This window comes from Rattus norvegicus, chromosome 6, assembly GCF_036323735.1.
Source record: "Rattus norvegicus strain BN/NHsdMcwi chromosome 6, GRCr8, whole genome shotgun sequence".
Lineage (NCBI taxonomy): Eukaryota > Metazoa > Chordata > Mammalia > Rodentia > Muridae > Rattus > Rattus norvegicus.
Genome location: NC_086024.1, coordinates 104814601 through 104833858, shown reverse-complemented (window position 1 = coordinate 104833858; position 19258 = coordinate 104814601). Strand labels below are relative to the sequence as shown.

Here is a 19258-nt window from a genome sequence, read left to right as displayed (position 1 = left end):
AAATCCCCAGCCCCCCCCCCCCCACCTCTAGTGTTTTAATAGCAAGAATTCTTCTCACCACGGTCTCTGCTCCTTTGTTCTTGCAGTCAGAGAAATCCGAAAGATGCAGAAGAGAAACAACCAGGACTCCAGGAGGGTTCAGCGTTGTTTCCTGTTGACTCTTCCCCTTTGCCCTTTCACTATCTCGCCTCCATTTTCTCTGCACACCTAACTCCAGGGTGTGATGGGGATTGAACCCAGGGCTCCAAACACACTACACATGCCTCCACCACTGAGCTACACCTCCAGCCCAGGACTCTGTTTGACTTATTTGGTTTGTGTCTTCTTACCTTACCTAGGTTCATCTCAAACTCAGTCGTAAATGATGCTCTGGTCTCCATCTACACTGCAGTGGCGCTGTGGGTGTGAACCACCGGGCCTAGGGAGAGATATATTTCTTTTTTTTTTAAAGATCTATTTATTTATTATTTATGAGTACACTGTCACTGTCCTCAGTCACACTGGAAGAGGGCATCAGATCCCATTACAGATGGTTGTGAGCCACCATGTGGTTACTGGGATTTGAACTCAGGATCTCTGGAAGAGCAGTCAGTGCTCTTAACCACTGAGCCATCTCTCCAACCCAAAGACGATATATTTCTTTTAAACTTTCATTTGAAATATCAGCTGATGCATGGAGGTATAAGACCCAGGAGATACAGACATGTAGATTCTGTGAATTCAAGGTCAGCCTGGTCTATAGTAAGTTCTAGGCTGGCCAGGGTTATACATTGAAATCTTGTCTCAAAAAAAAAAGGGGGGGGGGTTGGGGATTTAGCTCAGTGGTAGGGCGCTTGCCTAGCAAGCGCAAGGCCCTGGGTTCGGTCCTCAGCTCCGAAAAAAAGAAAAGGAAAAAAAAAAAAGAAGAAGAAGAAGAAGAAGAAAGAAAGAAAGATCAAGTGAAATGGCATTCAAAATAGACTTTATTTATTCAGCTGGCTCAATTTCTACTAAAGCAAAATAAAACACCTTCCACTTAGAGACAAGCAGTCCTCACAAACAACGGTCCATTGAATGGTCACTAAACATACACTGTCTATTTTAAGAGACACAAGGTCCTGTCTCTACCTTGTGGACCTGCCCCATGTCTCACCTTTTTGCTTTGTTGTGTTTTGCTATTATATTTGAGTTAGCATGTTGCTATGCTGCTAAGTCAAGCCTTGAACTCAAGATCCTCTGTCTTTGTCTCCCAAGTGCCAGGATTAGAGATTCGTGTCATCACAATCAGCCTCTTTACTCTGTGTGTGTGTGTGTGTGTGTGTGTGTGTGTGTGTGCTGTGTATATACATGTGTGCATGTTTGTGTAAGCATGTGCATGTGTGTATACTCATGTGTGTATGCATGTGCATGTATATATACTCGGGTGTATGCATGTGTGCACGTTTTTGTATGTATGTGCATTGCATGTGTGTCTGTTGTTGCATGTGCACGTGCAGGTTGGTATCAGGGGTTTTTCTCAACCACTCTACCTCTTACTCCTTTGAGACAGTCACTCACTGAACCTGAAGTCTGCTGATTCAGTTAGACTGGCTGGCCTGAGAGTACCTGGAATCCTCCTGTTTCTGTCTCCCCAGTGCTGGGATGACAGGTATGTGCTACCACCATGCCCAGCTTTTACGAAGGTGTGGAGGATCAAGTCCTCCTGCTCACACAGCAAGCACTTTATTGAAGGAAGCATCCCAGACCCCTTTCTTCATTCTTTACTCCTAGCACAGTACCAGGCACAGATAAAGACCTGGTGAGGGCATGAAGGAATGAGTGAATGACATTTGGGGAATTAGTGAAATAGGCATAGCAGATAGAGAATGAATTACTACTGGACACTATGGTGACAGGGATAGGAGTCATTTATTCATTTGGATGATCAATAACACATAAAAAGACTTACCCAAAAGAACCCACTGCTCACTCACCATAATGGCTTTTTTTTTTAAAACAATACCAGGTGGTAGGAGGATATGAAGCAACTGAAGTCCTCTTCTCCTGCTGCTAGAGAGTAAATTGTTACAGCCAATTTGAAGAACTGTTTGACAATATTGACAATATGAAGCATATGCCAACCTTGTGACCTAGCTGTTTCACTCAGAGGTATACATTCAAGAGAAATTAATGGTTATGTTCACCAAAAAGACACAGAAATGTTCATTGTGACTTTCTTCATGGTAGTTACAACCAGCAAGCAGTGAAAATGTCTGTGGATATACGTGTGTAATGAAACACACACACACACACCCCCACACACACACACACACACACACACAGAGCTACACAGGGCTGGGGGATATAACTCCTTTGTGGCCTAGCATTCACAAGGCCCTAGTTTTAATTTTCAGTAGTGCATATAACTGGGCATGGTAAGAAGAAGAAGAAGAAGAAGAAGAAGAAGGAGGAGGAGGAGGAGGAGGAGGAGGAGGAGGAGGAGGAGGAGGAGGAGGAGGAGGAGGAGGAGGAGGAGGAGAAGGAGAAGGAGAAGGAGAAGGAGAAGGAGAAGAAGGAGAAGAAGAAGAAGAAGAAGAAGAAGAAGAAGAAGAAGAAGAAGAAGAAGAAGAAGAAGAAGAAGAAGAAGAAGAAGCAGCAAAGCAGCAGCAGCTCAGGGTCATCCTCAGCTACATTGGAAATTAAGAGGCAGCCTGAGCTACATGAGACACTGCTGCCAAACAAGAATACAACAAAGTTTAGCTGGGTATGCTGGCTCAGGCTTTTAATCTGGGATCTTGGAGATAGAAGCAGGTTGATCTCTTTGAGTTCAAGGCCAGCCTGGTTTACATAGTGAGATACTATTAGCTGAAGGGGGGAAGGAGGAGAGGAGGAAAGGAGGAAGAGGAGGAGGAGGAAGAAGAGGGGGAGGAGGAGAGGAGGAGGAAGAAGAGGAGGAGGAGGAAAAGGAGGAGGAAAAGGAGGAGAGGGAGGAAGAGAAGGGGTGGAGGAGGAGGAGAAGAGGAAGAGGAAGAGGAAGAGGAAGAAGAAGAAGAAGAGGAGGAGGAGGAGGAGGAAGAGGAGGAGGAGGAGGAAGAGGAGGAGGAGGAGGAAGAGGAGGAGGAGGAGGAGGAGGTGGTGGAGGAGGAGAACAGCTCTGGGATATGAACCAGACTGGGTCCTGGAAATGCTTTTTATCTATATTTGGCTGACAGGGCATAGATGCTTGGGTCAGTACTTTTTCTTGAGATACGTTCTGATTTAAAAGTGGATGTTATAAACCTGCAAACACCTTAAAATCTGTATTAAAAAAAGGAACAATTTTAGTAACTATGTTTCCTCTATAGCAGGTTGCATTACTCTGGGATTAATGTCACTAGAGAGACCACCAACTGTGAGAAGCTGTGACTCACCTTCAGGGTCTTCCACCCACTTCCTGACCTGCTGCCCCATGCCATGGTCACCTTCACCCATCATTCCCTCTTTTCTCAGAACATTCAGGTCTTCTTAGTAATCACCCATCCTTAATTAAGCTGGTGTTCTTGAACCCACATGGTCCTGTCCCAAGAACTCCATGGGGCCCCTCAGTTGTCCCTTGTTTTTAGCCCTCTCCTTCAAATTGAATCCCTCTTTCAGACTACAAGTAACTCAGGTTTCTGTTTTTAAGAAATCTTCCTTTGAGTGCGGCTCCCCTCTATTGCCAGGATTCCTTCTGTGCTTGTGATCTTAACTTATTCACCACTTAGTAAATCCGTTTCTTTTTCTCTTTTAGTTTTTCCAGGTAGTCCTGGCTGTCCTGGGACTTGCTCTGTAGACCAGGTTGGCATCAAATTCAGAGATCCGCCTGCCTCTGCCACCCACTTAGTGGCTCTTAAACTCACAGCTGTGGCCACTCCACTGAAAGCCTAGACCAGAAACTTTTCAGCTGTGAGGTGCAGAGGCCGTTGTTTTAGGTACTGCCCCCAGATTTTTCTGCTCTATCTGATGTGGCCCATTTCCCTCACCTTGAAAACCCCTCTCCTTCCATGATACAAAAGCTCCAAGCTCTCTCCTCCTCCTTTGCTAACTGCTTTTTCTTGGTCTCTTTCATAAGTTCTTATTTCTTATTTCTTTCCCTCCCTTTATTCCTTCCTCCCTCCCTTCCTTTCTTTCCCCTTTGCCTTTCCTTTCTCCCTTCTCACTATGCAGGCATCAAACCCAGAACCCAATATATGTGAAGCAGATATATAACTCTGAGCCACCAGGCTCTACCTCCTTCTTTTTTTTGGTTCTTTTTTTTTGCGGAGCTGGGGATCGAACCCAGGGCCTTGCGCTTCCTAGGTAAGCGCTCTACCACTGAGCTAAATCCCCAGCCCCGCTCTACCTCCTTCTAAGCACTGTGTGCCAAGGATCTTCTTTTGACCTCTTCTCAGTCCATACTGGTGTCTGTCACTGCCGCTCTCCTAGTGACGACACCATCTATACAACAGATGATTCTCCCATCTGTTTCCTCTGAGGTCAGACTACGAAGCCAGACTGCTTTCTAGACAACCAAAGCTGGACGTCTGAAGGGCACTTCGAGTGTGTTTGAACTCAATCCACAGTCCTGCACCTAAACCTTTCGATCCCAGCTCCTGTGGTCAAACTTCCCTCATTCACCAAATTTCCCAAACTACAAATCCTTGTCAGTTCTCAGCCTCTGCATCGGTGATATTTTGAGTCAGAGCATTCACTGTTGTGAAGAGGCTGGTGTGGCTAACGTAGGATTCAAATGGCGTCCTGGCTTCCTATCAACTAGGTGTCACTAAGGACAACCATAAAGTGACTGGGCCTGGAACTCACAGAGTTCTGCCTGTCTCTTCCACCTGAGTGCTGGGATTAAAGGCATGCGCCACCATAGCCTGGCTTCACAAAGGGATTCTTGACATTGACATATCCTCTTGTAAGGACAGGGATTAAAATCTACTAGGATTGAAAGTCACTAGACGAAAAGCATGTATCTAGGTATCACTGTGCAGCTTGGACAAGTTTCTACTTCTCTAGACTTTGCTTTATTTTCTGTTATATGAAACTTAAGTATTTGTTACAGGTAAACCTCACGGTCTGCTCCACAGTGTGTCGTGGACAACTTGCTACTCCTCTTTATGTCCAGTTAAACTCCTGTTTGTCCCCCGGTATCGTCTCTATTCATGTCTTTCCTGTCACAGCCTGGTTTCTACAACAGGTCTTTGGGTTTGCAGCCAGCTGTTTCCCTCTGACTTCACGGGGCACACTAGGCCTCCTCTCTAGCCTGTCTCTCTTTCCCCGTCACAGTTCCAGTCTAGCTATCTTGAGATGTTAGGCATCCAGCTGTATGCCATGGAGTCACCTGCTCCTGTGTGCTAACTTCCCTGATCCCTCTGCCTGGAAGCTCCCAAACTCACGTGACTCTCATCCCCTCCCTAAAGCTTACTCAGGCTGTACCTGGAGCCTTCCTCTCTACAGAGCTCAGTACTCTTCCAGGTTCTATAGAACCACATCGATCTCCCCCTGCTTCTGTCTCATCTTTGCTTCCAAGTCTGTCTCTGATGTACTTGTGGGGGAAATTTGTGGATTTTTCATTATTATATGCGCGGCATCTTGCATGTTCTCCGACAGGCAGAAGGTGTTTGGAAGATATTTATAGAGTGAATGAACAGACAGAGCCCCGTTATTGCTATGTTAGATTTAGAGCCATAGTTTAGAAGTGCTTATAAAACAGCTCATAAATCTGCTGTCTCTATCCCACAAGCAGTTGTGTCCCTGGCCCGGGACTTAGAGAAGACACAGTACTGATGGTAACACTGGCATGAATGTGTGTGGTTGACTCATGACAAGAGAATATGTTTACACAAACCCATCCCTGTGTCCCTCTGCCAACCGAAGACGCTTTTTTCTCCTACTCTGACCACTGTGGGCTTCAAGTACCCTAATTCAGAACTCTTCCTGTCAGTAAACATCTAAAAAGTAGACTACACTAGCCCCTGGAATAAATAGCCACCCTACAAACACAACTGGCCTCCCTTTCCACAGTTTAGAATCCTGGATTGAACTAACCACAGATTAAAAGTATCCCAAGAGTAGGGGATTGCCTGACCCTGTAGACTTCATTTTCCTGTCAGGATTTCCTCAACACTGTAAGTAATCACATGAGATTTCTTTTTCTTCTGTTTTTTTTTTTCTCCCTTTTTCTTGTTGGCTGCACGCACAGCTGTGTGACGGTATTAGGAGCCCTGGAATTGGAGTTACAGGTAGGCTTGAGCCTCCATGTGGGCGCTGGGAATTGGTCTTAAATGCTAATCCATCTCTCCAGCCCCCGAGTCACATGGCACTTCTGTTCAGGAATGATTGAAAGTGTACAGTGGATGTATGTAGGCTACATACCAATCAATCCTGTTCTGCTTTATACCTGTGAGACTTAAACACTTGCAAATTTTGGTATCCGCAGTGGTTCTGAAATCAGTCCCAAGTATTAAGGGATGACTGTATAAATTAAACCCTATTCGTGCAAGGAGGATGTATCTGTTGTCCACATCAGAATGCACAAACAACTGTAGTTTTTCTTGTTACTGGTTCTCATACTCAGCATCCCTCACAAGACCATCAGGAATCCGGGTGGTCTCTTCCCTGGATGCAACACTGCTGGACCAACACGTCCCCACCTCCCTTTACTGATCCCAGGGAGTACCCCCAGTCACCAAGCAATTTAGCTAGTCTTGCACTGTTTCTTCCTCCTCCAAGGATAATAAGGTTTTTGTCAGGCACAAAGTTACACACAAAACGGGCCTGTAGAATCCATGCCGGCACAGTCTCTCGTCCACTCCACTCTTCGAGTCTTAGTTTCCCCTCTGTTAGGTGTATGATACAGGTAGACCATTTTAGGGCTCTTCCTAGTTTCAGGAAAGTGTAGGGAAGCTGTAAAATTGGGGAAGGAGGAAACTGGTCTCCAGAAGGTAGCTTCAATTGTGTCAGTACACCAAGGCATACCTGCCAGGGAGCCTGGGTAGCCTGGCAAACACACAAGCAGTCGGCAGCGGGCCAGTGCACCGAACCCTAGAAGTACCCAAGGATCCTTGGTGAGGCGGGAAACTCAGTGGGCTGAGACGTGTCAACTAGCCACAGACCTGGCTCCAGGGATCAGCCTGGTCCCGAGGGGCGGGGCGGGAGTGGTGGTGGAATCAGGAAATTCCTTTTTACTGTGGGCCCTCTCCACCCCTTTCCAGGGTGCCGAATTGTCCCAACCTAGGTTCCCCCGAGATAGAGAAAATGAAATATGTCTCGGATTTCCCCGCGCCCTGCCGGGGTTTGTAGCTTGCGTGGGACCTCAGGAAGACCGGTGCGCCCGAGTTCTGGGCCTTCCCGCCCGCTGGGAACGGGACCAATCCTCGGCGACTCCTCGGGCTCCCAAGCATAGTGCCATTTGGTCCCTGAGCTCTGGGAGGCGTCCCCAGGCTCCACTCCCGTTCAGCTTAAGGTGGTGTCACATGAGCTGCGGGGGAGTGGGAACCCAGGGAGTGGGCGGTGGCGTGCGCGCAGGGAGGGGGCCGCCCAGTCCACCTATATGCACAGAGACCCGCCTGACGGATGCCAGGAATTCCCAATGAGAGGCGCTGGGGGGAAGTTTGGGCAACTCGGCCTGGCCAATAGAGAACCTCGGGAGGGCTCTGCCCCTTCTCCCCGCCTCCGCCCGCCTCTGCTCCCGCAGCGCGAGTGTTCGCTGAGCGCAGTGTGCGTGGAGATTAGGTCGGAGCGCGCGCCCCGGGAAGGCAGTCCGCGAGCTCCAGCCGCCGCCGTCAGCAGCAACCTCCTCGAGCAGAGCCGCGGCGGAAGCGGGCTCAGGGGAGCGAGCCCGGCCCCGCCAGCCCAGCCCAGCCCAGCCCAGCCCAGCCCAACCCTGCCGACTCCCTCCCCACGCCCGGGTAGCAGCCGCCGTCGCCTGGAGAGAAGGTGGAGAAAGAAATCTAGCCCCTAGCACGCACGCACCATCATGGACCATTATGATTCCCAGCAGACCAATGACTATATGCAGCCTGAAGAGGACTGGGACCGGGACCTGCTCCTGGATCCGGCCTGGGAGAAGCAGCAGAGAAAGGTTAGCGGCCACCCCCACCCGCCACAGCCCCGATCCCTGATCTGGGTTCTGCCCGCTGCACTCCTGGGCTCCGGGTTGGAAACCAGTTCCCGGCGCGCAAGAGCGGAGGCGGGGACATCGCGGCCACTGCGAGGTGGGGTATTGGGTTACAGGCACCGGGCGGGAGAGGGGAGCACCCTTGCCCCAGAGCCCGCGAACTGCTAGCGGCGGTACGGGGAGGTGGCGCCGCCGGCCGGTAGATCGGCTCCGAGCGGGTGGTCCGGGCCACCCGGGTGCTGCCAAAACCGTCTCCCCGTGGGCAAGGCGCGGGGGCGATGCTCCGGGGGCTGGGACTGAGACTTAGGCTCCATGGCTGCTTACATGGGATCGATTTTCCCCTTCCTTCTCTTTTTCCTGGCGCCTCCATATGGCGTGCGGTGGCAGCACGTTTCCTGGGCCGCCCCTGGGGCTCTGTACCATAGGGGCAATTGCCCCGGACACTGCTCGCTGAGCTCGGTCCGCAGACAGTGGGCGAGCCGGTGCTGGATGGTTTGGCAACCGCCTCGGGGTCTACCTGGAAGTGGACGTGCGGGAGTGCGACTGGGGCTGAGAAAAATCGGGGGTCGTTCGCGGGCTCCCCTGGGCCTTGTGGGGGCGGGGTCAGGACGGTGAACCGTTTTATTGCCTAACTCAGTGAACTGGTGGCTGCAAGCCTTGCATCTGCGTTCTGCCCTCTTCTTTTGCTGGTGAAACGCGAGTTTAAGTAGCTTGGCTCTAGTTGGGCTCCTGGAAGAGAGACAGTCTCAGGAGATATTTGGGGTTGTTTTTCGAGGATCCCTGCTTAGCCACGGCCTTGTATTCTAGTCGCCATCAGCGAGGTTCAGGATATGCTGCTCCGTCTGAGCTGGGAAATTAGCGATGGATCCCGAGCATAATGGCTAGTGGTAGGGAGAGGACAGAAACCACTCTTGGTTGGGGAGGGGGAGGCATTAACTCTACTACGGCTTCCTGCCTGAGCAGAGAGCGCTTTTTTTAAGGCGGTACCCTGACCCCCCCAACCCCCAATTTCCGTCCAGTCCCTCCCCATTTTATACTCTCCCCCCACACATACTTCGTGATCTGGGGATAGGGGGGTTCAGGATGGCGCGTCCCTCTGGATAGTGCGGTTAGGGCTGGGCTTGAGGGAGAATGCTCATGTCCAAAAATGGTAACATTCATTCCCTTTTTTAAACTTAAAAGGGGGGGAGTTTAGTGAGCCGGCTGAAGTTTTTTCTTCCAGCGTAAGGCATCCTGTATTAGCTCACTCAGGAATCCTAAGCTCTGAAACGGTGCCCTTTTAGTCACTTCATCAGACAAGCAGAGGTAATTTAAAACACACCACAATGGGCTTCCTTAAACAGGCGACCTGGGGCCCTGCCCCTGTCTCTAACTGCAACAGCAACTTAAGAGCCGTCCCTTGGCTTTGAACTAACTCTGTAATGTATTGGTAGCTAGCTTACAGACACCGCCTTCTTCCTGTCAGCCCCCTCCCCCTCTGCTGGCAGGACTGAGGGCTGAGGGTCTTTCCTGGTTCTTCCCTCTTGAGTTTATTTCCTGGGACTGTTGGTGGGAGAGAAAACTGAGTGAGCAGTTTGGAGATTCCCAGGGAAGGCAAGAGATCTCCTTCCTTCCTCTGCTTCTTTCTCTGTCAAAAAAAAAAAAAAAAAGTTTCTTAAGTGACGTTTTTTTAAAAGTGTGCATTGATGTTTTGCCCGCACTTATGTCCCTGTGAGGGTGTCAGATCTCCCGGAACTGGAGTTACAGACATTTATGAGTTGCCACGTGGGTACTGAGAATTGAACCCGGGTCCTCAGAAAGAGCAGCCGAAGCTCTTAATCCATGAGCCATCTCTCCAGACTTTTTTTTTTTTTTTTAATCTTTCTTAAGAATAGATTTTAAGTTGAACAGGAGGGGTGGGATCAGAATGGTGGAAATCTTGGGATCTTCCATGGAGAATAGAAGTCCCTTCCAGGAGTCCACTTTGTGCTGGAAGAGACAAATGATGGAGCTATGGAAGGCCTGGCTAGTGTCCAGATACTGAGTCTTGGGCCTATACCCTCATTCAGTATTAAGGAATGAATGGCTGGACAAACATATTCAATAGAGTTGGAGAGAAAATGATAGCTTCCCAGAACACTGACTGACCTGGTAGGAACAGGCATCTGGGGAATTTGGTCATCTGGGGAATTTGGTCATCTCCGGGCACACATAACATATATAGGCTGATATTGGCTAATGTGTGGCAGCGTGGTACCCATTTTATCTTGGAGATCCCAGCAGCCCTGTGAGCTAGACACATGTGAGGTTGAGTAGACCAATGAAGGGAGAAGTAGCCAGCCATGGCTGAGGGCCGGGACACAGGGCACTGGAAGCAGCTGGAGGAAGGATGGAGAACTCAGTCTGGCATCCTAAGCCAGGGGGTTTTGGAATCAGGGGATCCACATTTGCTTAGGTTAATAGTGGGAGCCTGGCAGAAGGCCCTCTACTTTTGATTGGAAAACCTAGTCCAAGGTTGTGCCCCTGGCCGTTCGTTCTCTGTTGCCTTCTGTGAGCATAAGTTTCCTCACCTGTGTAGACATTAGCAGAATGATAGGGGCATTTCTAAAAGCTTAAAGCAACACCGTGTAGGGTTTGCTATTCTTCCTACTGACCGGGAGTGGGGCAGGTATTATGTGGGGTCACTGCCTATGAGTGAACAGGGCCAAAGGAGGCAGGGGAGAATTGAGATGGCGTGGTGCAGTGGGAGCCAAAGGTCACAGCATGAGAGACAGAAGGCAGCCTGCTTTTAGCCCTGGTGCAGCTTAGCTGTTTGTGAGACTGGGGGCAAGTCACTTTTCCTCTCACCTCTGTGTGTGTGTGTGTGTGTGTGTGTGTGTGTGTGTGTGTGTGTGTGTATACTAGGAGGTGGCTAGAGGTTGATGTTTGTCGACTTCCTGCGTCAGTCTCTATTGAGAGTCATTCTATGTCCTACAGAACAGGCTGGCTTTGAACTCAGGTGTGCCTCTGCCTCCACACCTGGCCAACTCTCCACTTTGTTTTTGAAAATGGGGGTGGGTAGGTGGGGTGGTCTCTCTCACGGAATCTGGAGCTCTTGACTCAGCTAGTCTAGCTGGTCAGCAAACTAGGGATTTGCCCGTCTCTCTGCCCTGGCCAGTGCTAAGCTTATAGGTACAAGCCACTGTACCCAACTTCTTACCTCTTTTTTTTTTTTTTTTTTTCTTTCGGAGCTGGGGACCGAACCCAGGGCCTTGTGGTTGCTAGGCAAGCGCTCTACCTCTGAGCCAAATCCCCAACCCCCTGTACCCAACTTCTTATGTGGGTGCTAGAGATTGAATTCAGGTACTTAATACTTGTGCAGAAAGCCCCTCCAGGACTGGGCCATCTCCCCAGCTCTGAGCTCTTTCTAGCTATATTTCACAAATGCACTGTGAATGCTGACTGTCAGCCAGGCTGAGTTCTGGGTGTTGGAAGTGGGATGTAGAGTGAGACAGAGCAGATCTCTCTGTTGTTTCCTTATCTGTGAACCCGATGCGTTTCTGCCCCACTCCCCCCCAACCCTCCACACCCCCCAGCTCTTACCCACTCCTCTGAAATAGTGTGGTGGGAGCACCTTCCTGAGGTGGATGCTGACAGAAGCCTGGGCAGGCAAGAGGCATGACTCAGGAGCCAAAGGGGGATGGTGTGGTTGTGCTTATCCCTTCTCCAGAGAATGCTTTGGGGCAGAGTTCTTGGGTCTGGTCCACACACCTCCAAATGCAATATAAGACCATGGCGCAGCACCTGTGGACCAGAGGCGATCACTTGGATCACCTTCCTGACTCCCAGGATCAGGCCTGAAGTCACCTTTCTTTCCCAAGACAGTTCTTTTCATGATGACCAAAGGCGTCTCTCTGTGTGTTCCTTCTCCAAGATCTTGCCACACCCCTGAGTGTACGAGCACAGGTGGGAGGCAGACTAAAGAGAGTATTGACTTGGAGTCACATCCTGGATCTATCCTCTTTCCCTGTGACCTCCAGTCAGGTCCTTTCAGCTTCGCATCAGGCTCCATATTTGTAAAAAAAAAAAAAAAAAAAAACCAGCCGATTCAGGGTTTTGTTTTTGTTTTTGTTTTTGTTTTTTAAATGTGCATTGGTGTTTTGCCTGTATGTCTGTGTGAGGAGGGTGTTTGATCCCCTGGAACTGCACAATTACCAGCTTTCATGCGGGTACTGGGAAGTGAACCTGGGTCCTTTGGGAGAGCAGCCAGAGCTCTTAAATCACTTCACCGTCTCTCTCCAGCCTCCTAGCTGATGCAGTTTTAACTTGAGCTGTAGGGTGGTGCTTGTGCCGTTGAATTATTTTCTCTTCTCTCTGGTCTTGGAAGTTCTGGGTGACTGTGTATTCCCACAGGTGTCAGCCTTGGGGCTTTTCATAGTGAGACACTTAATCAATATTGAGTACTTACCAGCTGTTGGCAGGTGAATGAAAATGGCTGTGGATAGGACTCAGGTCCTGATTCTGCACCAGTGGTAGGCAAGGTCTCAGCAAGATAGGCCACCACCTCATTCACACCAGCTTCTGGGCAGCTGTGCAGTCTCATGGGAACTTACCTACGATTCCCAAAAGGAAAGGGCTTGCATGGATGGGCTTACCTGGGAAGGATTAGATATCCCAAACCAGGATGGTACCTGGCAGAAATGAAATTAGAAAGAGCAAAGACTTGTCTCTTCTATCCTCAGACTCTTTCCTCGTTGTCCTCTTGACTGCCATCCCTGTGACAGTGTCTCTGGGGCCAAGAACCCGGTCTGCCCTGTTCTTTCCTGAATTTCTGATGCTGAGCACAGGGATAGGACTGACTGAGGCGGCTGCTTGGGGACATAGATGCTCTTTGTTCTAGATAAGAAACCGATCCTAAGCCTGCGTCCTGCTTCCAGCTTCTGCAGATAAATGTGCACCGAGTATGCCAGGGGTGGGAAGTGTGTGTCTAAATTGTGGCTTCCTCACTGAGTAGCTGTGCCATCTTGGATCTACATAGTGAATTCTATCTAAGCCAGCTTGATACCCTGTCTCAAAGCCCCCCTCCCTAACCACTCCCCCAAAGAAAACAAATCAGAAGAAAAGTACTTAAAACCTGTGTCATCACGTTATAGTTGTAACAAACTTGACACACCGAGAATGACTTATTTTATTTATATGAGTACACTATAGCTGTCTTTAGACACACCAGAACAGGGTATTAGATCATGTTACATACAGATGGTTGTGAGCCACCATGTGGTTGCTGGGGATTGAACTCAGGACCTCTGGAAGAACAATCGGTGCTCTTAACTCCTGAGCCATCTCTCCAACCCATGAGTGTCCTTTAAGAGCCATTTAGCCCAGGAACTTGCCCTGCCCTCAGACCTCCCAGCCACTTCCCCCAGCTCACTCACCTTACTTAGAACCTGATGGAGCTGCTTCCTCTTCAAACCCTGCTCCACATGGGTAGGCTGGGAGCAGCTCCCCCCCACCCCCAACTGGTTCAGCAATGGACAAGGCCTGAAGAAGGGGGTCGGGAAGGGTTGGGCCATCAGACCACAGATGCCAGCTGGCCCCAGACCAGGCAGGTATGAGAAGGCCTGGCTTGTGGTCCGACAACCAGTTTCCAAGTTGAGGGACACTAGAGGTGGGTTTGAGGGAAGAAGAGGCTGACAGGCTCCCGTAGGGTACGTGGTCAGTGTCCTCTGGAGGAATCTCTTTTTTCTGAGGATGGCTTAGGGAGGTCCTCTCTAAGAAGGTCTGGCACTGGGCACCTGGATGATAGCCACAGACTAGAAATTGGGCTTAAGACCTTGTCATACAAGATGTACTTTGTATGGGTCTAGAGCTGAGATGGAGTAACCCCAGCCTGAGATACGACCTGGCCGTGGGTGTTCTGCTGTGTGGCTCCTGGAAAGAGTTCAGACCTAATGTCGTTGAATTGTTGAGATGACCTAATGTCATTGAATCGTTGAGATGATTACTGGAACCAGTTACAGGGTGTCAACTGAAAACCCTGGGTGCTCTGCCTTGTGGGTCATGACAACCGCAGTTTAGGTGGAGAAACTAGGGGTTGGGTGGCTGGGGGTTGGGTCTCATGTAGCCCAGGCTGACCTTGAATTTTCTGCTTATCTGAGAATGGCCTCCCGTCTCTACATCCTAAGGGCTGGGAGTACCGATGTGTAACAGCACACACTGTGGTGCTGGGTATTGAACTTGGTGTTTTCATACATGGTGAGCAAGCATTCTACCAACTGAGATATGTATCCGGCCCCTGTCTCTTTACTTTCCAAGAGAGATGCCTAAGTGAGTCTGCCCAGATAGGTCACTGGTCAGGTTCCTAAGGCTCACACCTCTTTGTACTCTTGGGGTCCTCCCAGCCAATCAGCACCATTGATACACAGGCTGACATGCAGCCAAGAATTGCCTGTTCCAGTGGCCTTGCCTTTTCTCCTCTGGATATGGCCAGTGACCTCACATCGCTACAGGAGCAGTCCTGTGAGCTGGGCCCATTTACTGAGCAAGACTACTGTCAGGGCTAGATGTGGGGCGCATCCTCTTCTTCAGTGGTAGCACTTAGGAGACAGAGGCAGGTGCAATGTCTACCTGGTCTGTGTAGTTAGTTCCACGACATCCACACAGTGAGACCCTGTGGAGTAATAATATGCTGGCTGGTTCTACAGTTGCATGTGACAGTGAGGGGACAAAGAGTTCCTCAGACCTCTCAAGACCTTCTGTTGACTTGGGGTTATTTCACAATACTTTGGTGGGTGGAGCACTAGGAGTCCAGCCTACAGCAGGTATCCTGAGGGCCTGTGTGCATGTGTGTCCATCATGTTTCACACCTGGAGAACTGTCTGACCGTTTTAGGATCTCAAGGTCAGGGTGACAGTGGCTTTAGGAGCTGAGGCTGGTGGTCCCTTCCCCCTCTGTTGTTTCGCTGCTGTGCCGCTTATAAAATAGTCAGCATGCGTAGGAACATTAAGCAAAGATGGATGGATATATACAAATAAAACCCCAGGGGTGGACATGTTCTGGAATTAGACTGTGGTGGTGGTTGCCTGGCCTTGTGAATAGATTCAAAATGACTGGATTGCGCATTGCGAAAACGGTGACATTGATGTTGTGAGAATTCTGTCTCAATTGAAAAACCCAAGAAAAGACTAATAATATAAAGAAGAAGCTGACAGCTGGCTGTCATCCCACCTCCCCCCATGTGAGCACTGTCACAGGGGTTCAGATGGTATCTGCCGGCCTCATAACTTATCCTCACTTTGGTAACAGCGCTCCTGCACCCCTACCCCCCATTTCTTCTTGTTCACTCTCTACTCCTGGGCTGGGATTTGGAACCATGAGCTATGGTAGGAGTAGAGCTGAAGAGTCATCAGGAAGGGAAGCGAGTTGTCTGATTGGCCTCTTGGAAACTGCCTGAGAATATATGATACATAAACGCCAGAACAGGGCTGGGGAGGAAAGGTGGCTTTTCTTATCTTCCCAAGTCCCTACCTTGAGAGAGAGTCCTGGGGATGTTCAAATATAAACCCCGTTCGACTGTGGTCACTTCACACCTTCTGCGGTCCCCAGGGTCAGCAGGCAAGGGTGGCTTTCCTCAGGGTCCCAGGCAGCCATGGGCTGGGGAGGCAGCCCCCCCTCCTTGGGAAGTTGCCTAGCAATTGTGGGTAGGTGACTTAGCCCACTATAGAGGTGGGAGGAGAATAAAAGGCAGTGAGGATGGGAACTGGGTGTAGATGCGGAGGATGCTGTTCCCCTGGAAACTGCCTGCTTGGTCCTTGGCTACCGGGGGCCTCTCGTGGGGCTATGATTCGCTATCTATTGAGATGGATCAGAGTCTTCTTCAAGACTGTGTCCCAAAAGTTCCAGGGTGGAGGGACGCTTGCATGCCAGCCTGTAAGTCAGACACGCTTAGTCAAGGCCACCGTTAGCATCCACAACAGCAGAGGACAGAGGTCTTCCTAGAATGACCTGAATTTAGGGACACAAAGTAACATGCACTCTGGCCCACAGAGAAGAAAGGGTTGGACATGAAGACCCAGGTGTTCATTTTGGTTTGAAGTATTTCATGAGCCCAAGGTACTGAGAGGGAAATGTAAACCCCATTCACCTCCTGGGAAGGGAAGAGAAGATTCTTGAAGGTGGACTGGCCAGGATTGCTGTCTGTTTTGCATCAGTCAACCAACTTTATAAACAGTAAGTAAGTAAGTAAGTAAAAGGACCAACAGCTCACAGTGATTAAAGGTTAACTGACTGAGATGACCTCAGTCTGCATGCCTCTTCAAGGAAGGCACTGTTAGTCTACTTTGGTAGACCGGAAATTGAGATACAGAAGTAGCTTGCCCAGGAGCTGACCAGCTAATAAGCTGACTTATGAGCAAAGCTAAGCAGATTAGCTTCCGAGTTCTGATTTTTAGCCATCAGTAGACACACCCTCTGCTGTGAAGGGGCTTATGTTTTAACTGAGTCTTAAATGTGAGTGAATAATACCTCAGGGTGGTATGTAGTCAAGGGCTCATTCTGTGATTCATGGTTTGTCACATTTATACTCTTGTGTTAATCATGATGTGATTTCTTGCCTTTAATGGTGATGAGCAAACTTGTGAGGACTCATCTCCATGTTAGGGTAGAGAAAATGAGGTTCAGAAAAGTTAGGTGACATTAACCAAGGTCTGGACACAACTTGAATGTTTAGGGGGAGTTTGGGCCAAAGTCTTTGGAGGGTCTCTTAGCTTGACAGATCCTAGCTGACAAGACACTTCCAAAGTTGGGGGTGGGGAATGCCAGTGGGCACATTGTGCACCCCAAGCTGCTCTTGGCCCTGACTCCGGCTTTTGGGGAGTAGCTTCCTCTGCTTTGGGGTTCAGCAACTCTCCCTCCTTGCGGCTTCCTTCTCTCACCTGCCCTGTCCTTTGTTTATGGTCACCTGGGAAAGGGGGCACCAGACAGGCTTTGCCCCAGGCAGCAGGACTATTTTGATTACAGGTGTCCACACTTTAAGCCTTCAGAGTGAGGTTCAGAATGATATAGGGGAAAGCTGAGGCTTAGGCTGGTTTTGCCATGACAGGACTGGAGGTTTCTGGGCCAGGCTGAGGAAATAGCTCCTGCTGAAGGATAGTGCCATTTATTGAGCCCCAACATTGAACATCCTAGGCCTCAGAGGGTCTAAACCAGAGGCCCCAGCTGTTGGTTCTGGGTGGAAAGACAACCAGGTGGGAGAGTCCCTCTTTGCTTAACCTTGCTACTGCTGCACGGTGGTTGGAGCTTGTGGGGCTGTCTGGAGTGGGGTTGCAGGCCCTGGTCTGTGTTAACCAAGCCACGGCTTATAGGGCCCTGAAGACTTATTTTAGTTGTTTGAGACAGGTTTTTGCTCTGCAGCCCAGGCTGACCTGGAACTCACTGTGTAGCCCACTCTGGCCATAAACGCCCAACAATTCTGTTTCAGTCCCCTGAATGCTAGAATGATAGGCACGTTACAGGTATGAGCTACTATGCGCCTCTTTTGAAGAAAGATACTTTAGTATAGGCTTAAACACAAGGATAAAGGGAGAGAAAGGTGCTCAGAAGAAAGTACATCTGCAAGCACGACTGTGGGTTTCTCAAAGAGGAGTCTCAAAAAAAGACAGACGTCAAATATCGGTATGAGCTCTTCCAGGGAAAGTTGCCCCTTTTAAAGTCATCTGCAGAGGTGAATATGATGGGAGAAAGATGGTGTTGGGTCCCCCTTTTCAATCCTCTGTAGGTGAAAGCCACAGGAGACAGAACCTGGAGGTGAATGACCTCCTTCAGGCAAATCTCTTAGTGTATCTTGCCTTCCCTTGTAGGACATGAGACCCATTCCCTTTCGGATGGAAGTGTTGTGAGGGTCAGATCCTCTCTTCTCACGTCCCACATAGAGAGGCCAAACAGCTTATTTTGAGGGATGGAGAAAAAGTGGAACTTTTAATCCCTCTCAGCCCAGTGCTAGCCTAGGAAGTGGGGCCCTGCCCTGCTCTGCCTTGTTGCCTGAATCATAGGCCCCTTTGTGTCTCGCTGGCTGCCAGCAGCCCCTCTGTTGTTTCTGGCTGAAGTCTTGACTCTGGGGGAGTGGTTCCCTTCAAACACCACAGACATCCTCCAGATAATACATAATGGCACCTTCCAGTCCAGTTCCCGATATTTCCAAAGGGCTTTTCTTTCCAGGAACCCAAAAGTGCTTTTCCAGACTCAGCTCTGGGAGCTGGGATGAGGAGGCACATGAATGTGTTTTCCTGGAGGCGGGAACTGGGCCCAGATCCCTGTTTCCTGCCCTCCGGGTTACTACGGACAGGACTGTCGGTATCTGTGCACATGGGGCCCTGAGCTCACTCACTCCCTTTTCTCTGGATCACCCCCACCCGCCATGACCTTTAATGTATTGTTCTGTGGTTCTGGGAATGTAATCTAGCTAGGACTTTGTGCATCCTAGACCAGAATGACGCCCCCACTCTCATCTCCTTTTAAAATTTAAGTTAAGCAATGCGGGGCTGGTGAGGTGGCTTAGCAATAAAAAAATCTTGCTACTAATACTAAGCCTGACAGCCTGAGTTCAGTGCCTTGAACCCACATGAAAGAAGAAAAGAACCAGTTGCTGGGAGTTGTCCTTTGACCTCCACATATTTGCACAGGTTTATAAAACAAATTAAGGTATAATGGAATAAATTATTTTTCGAAGTTAAACAACAGTAATCTTAGACCCTGATTAAATATATTTGTAACTTTATCTTATCTGTGTTTGTACATCAATACATATTTACTTATTTATTTCTTTTGTTTTGTGACAGGGCTGCTCTGTAGCCCTGGCTGTCCTGGGACTCACTCTGTAGACCAGGCTGGCCAGGAACTCAGAGATCCACCTGCCTCTGCTTGCCGAGTGCTGAGACTAAAGGTGTGCACCACCACGCCTGGCTTTCTACGTTTCTTTTGAAAATTAAGAACTATACCTTTGATGCTTGCTCTTGGGCCTGTCTACTGCCGCCCTACTGAGGCTGCTTGGCCCTGAGTGGTAGGGTCACTTTGGCACCCAGGAGTGCCTGATTGGGGAACCCTGCCCTGGGCCTTTCTCCATACAAGCCCCTGGTTGAAGAGCAGGTCCAACTTGGGGGTGTACCATCCTGGGCCTGTGACAGTGACTGTTCATGTGTCCCACTGAAGCAGATGTCTGTAGTA

At 49.5% G+C, this 19258-nt stretch overlaps 1 protein-coding gene across 5 annotated transcripts in view; it reads left to right on the top strand.

The window, feature by feature from the left end:
* The first annotated feature begins 7546 nt into the window (after positions 1-7546).
* The window catches only part of Actn1 (actinin, alpha 1), a 94828-nt gene continuing 83116 nt past the window's right edge, over positions 7547-19258 (top strand). The window contains exon 1 of one of the 5 annotated variants that reach the window (XM_039112993.2): positions 7547-8044. In XM_039112993.2, coding sequence (XP_038968921.1) covers positions 7940-8044 — 105 coding nt within the window. In that variant the 5' untranslated portion in view covers positions 7547-7939. Of the gene's footprint in view, positions 8045-8104; positions 8178-19258 lie in introns of those variants that run through there. The other 4 variants (XM_039112992.2, NM_031005.4, XM_063262549.1 and 1 more) reach the window with 4 other exon arrangements.